An 8,082-nucleotide genomic window follows, 5' to 3' on the forward strand; every position below is an offset into this window, starting at 1 on the left:
TATATTTATTAATAAAAACTTTGTGCAAACTTCCATACACTAAAAAGACAAATTCAATGTATCCATTCCATTAAATTAAAATTGCACGTATATAATCTCATACAATATGGACTAAAAAAAAAAAAATTGCACCATTATAAGACCTATAAAAATATGTTCATCCAATGAACCGAATTAAGCATATACTCATAATATCCAAGAGCTATATACTCCCACATTAAATACTCGTACGGATACAGCCATAAAACTTCCCTAAGAAAATATCACCCAATTATAATATATTTACAAGGTGTTGAGCTTTAAGGACCACTTCGACTATTGTGTTTGGAACATGTGACGCACGTTTCAAAGCCGAATAATCTTTGGCAGGCGCAAATCTAGAACAAATTTCCTTTGTGGACCCCGTAATCTAAGTATTGTCACTCTACAGTAAGATTCCTTTGCCAGCGTGCTTAAAAACCGTAGTCAAAACAAACTGGCTTGCGGACAAGAGGCAGTATACCACCAACAGGATAAAGATGAATCATATCCACCCACTATTTCATGCATTCGTGTCTCTCCATATAAATTTCTAGAAATCGAAAAATTGTAATTAATGGCTGGATGTGGCCACAAAACTAGCAGAATGCGTAATTCTGTAGAATTTCTACACAAAAATTGTATCTCGTGAATTCCGAATATCAGGCACAGTAGGATTGAAGTTCAGATCCTTCCTCTGAAAATTTGTGTGTCAATCAGTTGGAAAATTTGCAGGCACAATATGTCCCACTCTAGGCCCTGCTCTTCAGCGGAGCCCTCACTCAGTTTCGATGTTGACAAAACGTTCGACGTTTTCTTGAGTTTTCGCGGCCCCGACACCCGCGAAAGGTTTGTGAGAAGACTGTACGATGCTCTGGTTCAAGAAGGCATTCTCACATTCTTAGACCAAGAAAGCTTAAAAAAGGGCGATCATATCCCTACTTCCTTGGAAAGAGGAATAACAGAGAGTAGGATCTGCATTCCTATTTTCTCCAAGAATTTTCCACAATCAAAATGGTGCCTGAAAGAAGTGTCCCTAATGGTTAAATCTGGTGTTAAAATCTGTCCCCTGTTTTATGACGTTTTGCCTACTGTTCTTAGGTGTCGAGATGGAAGTGAATATGCAGAGTACTTCAAGCAGCATGAAAGCCAGAAAGGATTGTCTGCCGAGTTAATCCATGAATACAAAAACGCATTGGACGGTGTTTCTAATCTCTTTGGTTGGTGTTTCAATCAATACACCAGGCAGGTAAGCCTCAACCTCACTGTGTTTTTGCTTTGGGGAGGTTTTTATACTTACCATGTATTAATATTAATTCACACTTCTTCAGGGAGGACGATTTGATCAAAGAAGTTGTGATCGATGTTAAAAAAAGCTTACGTTCAAACAGTCTACACAAGGTGTATCTGGACATTCCGAAATGTTTTGGGTTAGACTGGCGCGTGGATCATCTCTTGAGATTACTAAAAGTAGCGGATCGTCAGAAGAAGGCTGTGAAAGTGGGAATACACGGTATGGGTGGGATAGGTAAAACCACCCTCGCAAAGATTGTTTGCAAAGAACTTCTATTCTTAAAGTTCCAAGTGTTCTGTTTTGTTCCAAGTGTGGGAGAAAGATGTCAAGAGGCGAATGGGCTTGTAAAGCTGCAGACCCACATGCTCAAATGTATCCCAGGGTTCAGAGGTGAAGTAGATCATGTTGATCAAGGAAAGGGTCTGCAACAAGAGAGGCTCCGGGGTAAGAGAGTTCTGCTTCTTCTGGATGACATTGAAAGTTCTGAGCAGCTCGAAGCTCTTGCAGGAAATTACAGCGATTTTGGGGCAGGCAGCTATGTGATCATTACATCACGAGATGAACAAATCCTAAAAGTGGCTAACGTTGATGTAGTCTACGAGGTACGAAGGCTTCCTCACAAACATGCCATGCAATTGTTTAATTTTCATGCATTTCCCAATTCTTGCCGTCCAGATCAAGAGCTGCAAACTCTGCGCAATGATGTTGTCAGTGCCTGTGAAGGCCTTCCTCTTGCCCTCCAACTTGTTGGGAAAAGCCTGGTTGGTGAAGGGAATCTAGATGTATGGAAAGAAATGGTAGGAAAGTTAAGGTGTGAACCTGATCTCCAAAAGAAACTTAGAGTCTCCTACGATAGTCTTGATCCTTTAGAAAAGGAAATGTTTCAAGATATTGCTTGTTTTTTTGCATGGAGGAAGAAAGAAATTGCTATGATCTTTTGGGCAGAGCTGATTCCGAGTCCTCACGCATCTCTCAGAAGTCTCTTGCAAAAGTCCTTGGTAAGTTTGGGCCCTAGCAACAAATTCCTGATGCACCCGTGCCTCCGGGATTTGGGAAGAAGTATATCAAATGAAATATCTAGAGAGCCCCGTAAACGCACAAGATTATTTGATGAGGACGATGCGTACCATGTTTTATGGAGACCCAGTGTATGGAATTCTTTGTAAATCTTATTAATTTTTTGAAGTTTATCACTGGACTATTTTCTGTTGAAATCTAAGACATTCGTTAGAATAGGGAACTGAAAAATATTTGTACATTCCACTGGACCTGCAGGAAAAGGCCAAGCTTGTGCGTTATTTTTGGTATGAGCCCAAGCAGCCGATAACATTGAAGGCAGCAATGTTCAAGCCACTGTACAACTTGCAGTTGCTTTGGCTTACAGATGTTGCCATAGAAGGGCACTTTTCTGGGGAATTCTCCACCTTGGAGGATTTGAGATGGCTAAGCTTGAGAAATTATCCATCAAAATGTCTACCCAAAGGAATGAACTTGCAGAGCCTTGTTATTCTGGAAGTGACCTATAGCCAGATCACTCATCTGTGGGACGAAACAGCAGAAGAAAATCCAACTGTAAGTTATACATGTTCTTTTTTCTTTCCTTTTAAATTCTTTAATCGCACAGATACTTGGTATTAAACTTCTCATAACTTGAGCAAGTCATGATATTTGAACAGATGAGGCCTGGGAATCTTAAAGTGCTTATTTTGAGGGGATGCGCATCCCTGAAGAGTCTTCCTGCTACACTATGCTATACACTCTTGCAGATGTTGGACCTGCACAACTGCAATTCATTGAGCAGCCTGCCTGATTCCGTGGGAAGCTGGACCAGCTTAGTTAACCTCGACATGGAAGGATGCAGTGTTTCCTCTTTGCCTCATGACTTTGGCGAACTTGCTAATCTTCAGGAGCTGAATCTCTCCTACTGTCAGAATCTGTCTAAACTTCCCGATAGCTTTGGGAATTTGACTCAGCTGGAAAGGCTAGAAATTCACCACAATCATAAGCTCACAGAGCTGCCCGACAGTATTGGCGGCCTGAAATCTTTGGCTTTTTTGGATGTCAGCTATTGCCATTCACTGAGCGGCCTACCCAATACCGTGGGAAGCTTGATCAGCTTAGTTTGTCTTGAAATGGAAGGATGCGGCGTTTCTTGTTTGCCTCAAAACTGCTGCAATCTTTCAAGTCTGCAGGAGCTGAATCTTTCAAACTGTCAATATCTGTCTGAACTTCCTGATGGCTTTGGGAATTTGGCTCAGCTGGTAATACTAGAAATTCACCACACTCCTGGGCTTACAGAGCTACCCAATAGCCTTGGCTCGTTGCAACAGTTAACGTCGCTCAATCTGGTGGGGTGCAACGCTGTCTCTTGTGTGTCTCTCGAAAGCTGCTTGTCTGGTCTTCCGGCTCTCGAGGGCTTTTTAGTTGGTGGGCCCGGCTTCTCATCAGCTCAATTACAAATATTTTATGATTCCTTCAAGGTAAAGTTATCTGGTTTTGCTTGTTTTGTTTTAAATGAATGAATGTTTTTAATAAGAGGTTGAACAGTTTATGGGATCTATAGTCTAAACAAATTTAAATGGAAAACTGTGATTGCTAAATCTCTTTCTCTTTCTGCAATTTGGATCTTCTGTCATGTATGTGAAGTCTAAACAAATTCAAACGGAAACTGTGACTGCTAAATCAACTGATCCTTATCTGAACAATTAACATTTTTGTCTTCTATTTTATGTCCATTTTTTATATAATTTTTTTTTGTGTATGATCATATAAGAAATTGAAATATTTGATATAATATTTCTTTTTCAATGTGGGACCTAATGCTCTATAAAATCTTCTAGATGTAACAGACGTGGACCGACCAACTTCTGCATCTAAAATCTACGAACTAACGTACGCGTTCACGTGGGCATTTTTGTTTTGTTCAGGACTTTTCTTTCAGCAAAACTTGTCTACTGGATAATCCAGACGCCCCTGCATATTGGGTACATGGGCAGGCAGGTGGAAATGACGGGTGTGAAAAAGAGTGTATCGATTATTGCACTGGTGAGAATAAAGTTGAGTGCTGTGCTGGATATACTGTTTGTTTAGTCTCCTGTGGGGTAAACTTAGGTATTAATAGGTTAAGCTACAAAATTGAAAGGGCTGATAGTTTACTTCATTGTTCAGTGAACTCTCAAAACTCAACCATAGGTGGTGGAGATTACTTTGAGGTGCGTCTTGTACGAGTAGAGGCGAATATAGACTTTGCTTGGTTGAAGGGAGGGAATAAAGTGAAGGTGAATGCAAAGTCTGATTATGAGAACTGGAAGGCCTCTTTTAAATTTCTAATGTATGAAGCGACTGTGCTCTCTAAAGATCCCGAGCCTCCCAAAATGATTACTTTTGTCATGTAAAACAACGTGACTTGATTAGAGTCCATTGAAAAAGGCGCTACCTACAGCGACTGAAGTGACTGTATAATTGTACATTTAGTGTATATATTAATGCAAATGAGGTTTGCCCTCATTTATGATTGCCTATCAACTATATAATGTTTTAACTTTATCGTCGATCGTTTAGGAAACACCGCTTTAAAGATGAATGAAGATCATTTCCGTCACAGTTAGCTTAGCTAACAGCATATGTCACCAATAAAAAATAGAGTTAATTTTAACAATTCAAGATTTCTTCTCGAATGGCATTACTAATAATTGTGTTTAAAGAGAACTAATAATTGTGTTTAAAGAGAGCGAACAGTTTCCACTTGTTGGAAAAATAATAATGAGGGAATCTTTTTGTAATTGCATTTTAGATCAAATTTTGACAGTTCTATTATTGTAAATATATTGGTTAATTTTGGTAAGGTTTTAAAGTTTAGTGTTTAATTTTCTTTTAATCATGTTGTTTGATCTCATGTAGTTGGTCCTTGGGACTAGTATTACTCTAGCTTGTTTCTTTTGTTGTTTCAAAATTCGACATAAAAAGTAAGTTCAAGACAGGGTACTATGGGGTTGTTAGGTTGGACTGTAGGGATACCTCGAGATAACCAAAAAAATAAAATAATGATCAAATATGCTTAATTTGAATTGTTTGGAAACTCAAAAGATAATACCTAGTGAGAGATTTACTCTATTGTAATCAATATTTTAAATGAAAAATGGTATCCAGATTAATAGTATAAAACAATTATTCAAAATGGAATGCTTATATATATAAAACAAAATGAGCCAAATATTTAATAAGGCTAATAAACCATGGTTCCTATTGAAAATGAAGCGCCAGATAATGCAAGTTCTCGTTGGAAGTTGAAATGGATAGCTAAATGAGGTTAGACTAGTACAAAATTGAATTATTAATTTAATATCTAGACATTAGAGATCAATTGTTAATTTAGAATTTAGGTGTCAAATTTAAATTGTTGAAATCGATCAATTGGAATTGATTTCAATTGAGTTCTTAATTTGGTGAATTGCATTAATTTAGCATCTAGGTATTATATTAATTGTTAATACAAAAGTTTTAGTGTTTTGTGTTGATGTTATTGATTTAGAGTTTTGTGAATTGCTACTACTTTAGCATTTAGAGGGTTAATTAGTTTAGGGTTTAAGGTTAATTACTTTATGGTTTATATTAGTCAATTTTAAGGTTTCATGTTTAGAATGTATTGTTTCAATATAAAATTTACATGCACACACATATTTTTATACATACAAACATATAATTTTTTATTCCAAAATATATTTATCATTAAAAATTTTCAATTAAAAAAATATTGTTGAGAAGAAAAGAATGAAACCCACCTCAACTTTATGCTTGTAGAAGTCCATGGAAGATTGAGCCATGCATGTGAAAATAGTCACAATGTATTACAAAAGGTGTATTCAAGTGAAACAAAGCTCTTGAAACACATTCAATCAAAGCCAAAAGTGTTTTGGTTGAATATGTTTCATATGAAACCATTGACATCATATAGGTGTCATGCAAAGTACCATGAGTTCTAGAAAAATTATTTTGGCCAAAAATGTATTTAGTCAAATTAGTTTCAATTGATATTGTTAGATTGACTTGAAAGGTGACATAATTGAAAAATTCTACCCCTATAGATAGACAAATATTCAACGACAATGTTATGAACTAGGTTTTAGGGTAACTTAGGGAGTACAATGCTTCTTATGATTTTTTATATTACAACACATATTTTTTTATTTTCCTATTCTATCTATTATCTTTTTTTTCAATAGGAAATTACCTAGTGAAACACTCAAAAAAATAAGAAGCATAGAAATTTTGTATTTCACTCAAATCATAAGAAGCATCTATGTTTGTGTGTTGTACTTCATATGAGACCGAGAAGTCAATGTCATTGAAGACATAAATGTTCAATTTGATGTAAAAATTATAGTTTCTTTGACTCATAGATATTAGCGTAGGAGGAATTTTTTTGAGGAACTATTCTTGGAGAATTCAAGATAGCTAAGCTTGAGAAAATGTTCATCTAAATGGGCACCTTGAGGATTGACCTAAAGAATCCACATAGGCCTTATTCTTGAACCAATTGATTAAACAATTATAATAATATCAAAATGATAATAACAATGATAAATAAAATCACCTGTACAAATATGACCAATTTCAATGAAAAATTATCAACAAATAAAATCATTCATTGATCTCCATTGAAAATAGAAAATGCTATGTTATTTTAAAAAGAATTATTATGTAATTATTTTAGAAAAATAGATTGACGAAAAATATGAATACAGTGTTGTAAATAAGCCACACTTGAACTAATTATGGGATAGTAGCCTAGTTGGTAGAAAACTCTAGAAAAAATGGAAGGTCTTAGATTTAAGTCCTAACTAGTCCATATGAGTTGTATCTCAACATGTGGTATTAGAGACAAGCTAGGAGCCCCAAGGACTTACAATGTGGCTTAAGAGGGGTGTTGGAAATAAACCACACTTAAACTAATGATGAGATGACCAAATAAGGGACAATAACTCAATTGGTAGAGAACTCCAACAATAAATGGGCGGTCCTGGGTTTGATTCCTATCCGATCCATATGAGTTGTAGCTCAACACACAGTTCATAGTCTCTAATAAATAGTTTATAACATCAAAGAAGGAACTAAACATGCATTATCATACATTATTCACTTGGATTAAATATTGGTAGACAAAAGGTGAAAAAAATATTAATAACTTTTATCGAAACTTTAATTTAATGTAAAATATAATTGAAGATAACTATCTAAACATACAATTGTGCATGACACACAACATGATGATAGATGACATTACAAAATTGCATGAAAGATCTATGAATGAGTTGTTGGTTGAACTAAAGGAATTCCCCCTATAATATTATCATATCCCTTGACCCATTCTCTCTCCTTAAAGGATGTTAGTGTGGACACAACCAATCTACTAGATATCATAAGATCTCGCTCCTATGATCCTAGTGACTTTTAGTCTCTAATTTCCTAGAATAATGTGGCTCATGGTGAATGATCTTATCGATCCAAGCTATCTTTTTCTTCCTTTTAAGGACAATTTGGTAAATTCCCCCGGCTAGAGTTTGTCATTTTCTCCTATCCATGCTCAGCAGCCCTCAAATGACCCTCCTAAAGAAGAAGGTGCTCTTACTATCTAGGATTCAATTGATGAATTTATCCTTGACGATGTTTGGGTCAATTCTAATGATAAGGACCCTCCCCCTTTTGGCTTTTCTTTATTTTCTTAAAATTTATTAGGCTTGGCCTTGCTTATGCATTTTCGTCTTTGTTAT

At 36.1% G+C, this 8,082-nt stretch overlaps 1 protein-coding gene across 4 annotated transcripts; it reads left to right on the top strand.

Annotated features, from left to right (window-relative positions):
• The first annotated feature begins 489 nt into the window (after nucleotides 1–489).
• Nucleotides 490–4,837, top strand: LOC131064847 (disease resistance protein RUN1). Of its 4 annotated transcripts, XM_057999139.2 has the most exons (6): nucleotides 490–1,267; nucleotides 1,354–2,460; nucleotides 2,588–2,884; nucleotides 2,989–3,792; nucleotides 4,240–4,357; nucleotides 4,481–4,837. In XM_057999139.2, exons 1-6 carry the CDS (start codon nucleotides 761–763, stop codon nucleotides 4,705–4,707), a joined length of 3,060 nt encoding a protein of 1,019 aa, XP_057855122.2. In that variant the 5' UTR covers nucleotides 490–760; the 3' UTR covers nucleotides 4,708–4,837. The 4 variants fall into 4 exon arrangements, with proteins under 4 accessions (XP_057855122.2, XP_057855123.2, XP_057855124.2 ...); XM_057999140.2 differs by having other exon boundaries at nucleotides 1,350–2,460; nucleotides 4,240–4,837; XM_057999141.2 differs by having other exon boundaries at nucleotides 4,240–4,837.
• The last annotated feature ends 3,245 nt before the right edge of the window (nucleotides 4,838–8,082 follow it).

Source organism: Cryptomeria japonica, chromosome 2, assembly GCF_030272615.1.
Source record: "Cryptomeria japonica chromosome 2, Sugi_1.0, whole genome shotgun sequence".
In the NCBI taxonomy this organism is placed as follows: Eukaryota; Viridiplantae; Streptophyta; class Pinopsida; order Cupressales; family Cupressaceae; genus Cryptomeria; species Cryptomeria japonica.

What these genes read in the sequence shown, in the direction of transcription:
- LOC131064847 (XM_057999141.2), top strand. Translation starts at nt 761, where the DNA reads ATGTCCCACTCTAGGCCCTGCTCTTCAGCGGAGCCCTCACTCAGTTTC. An exon ending in TCAATCAATACACCAGGCAG is followed by an intron (nt 1,268 to 1,353) that starts GTAAGCCTCAAC and finishes TTCTTCAGGGAG; the next exon opens with GACGATTTGATCAAAGAAGT. An exon ending in TATTTTATGATTCCTTCAAG is followed by an intron (nt 3,793 to 4,239) that starts GTAAAGTTATCT and finishes TGTTTTGTTCAG; the next exon opens with GACTTTTCTTTCAGCAAAAC.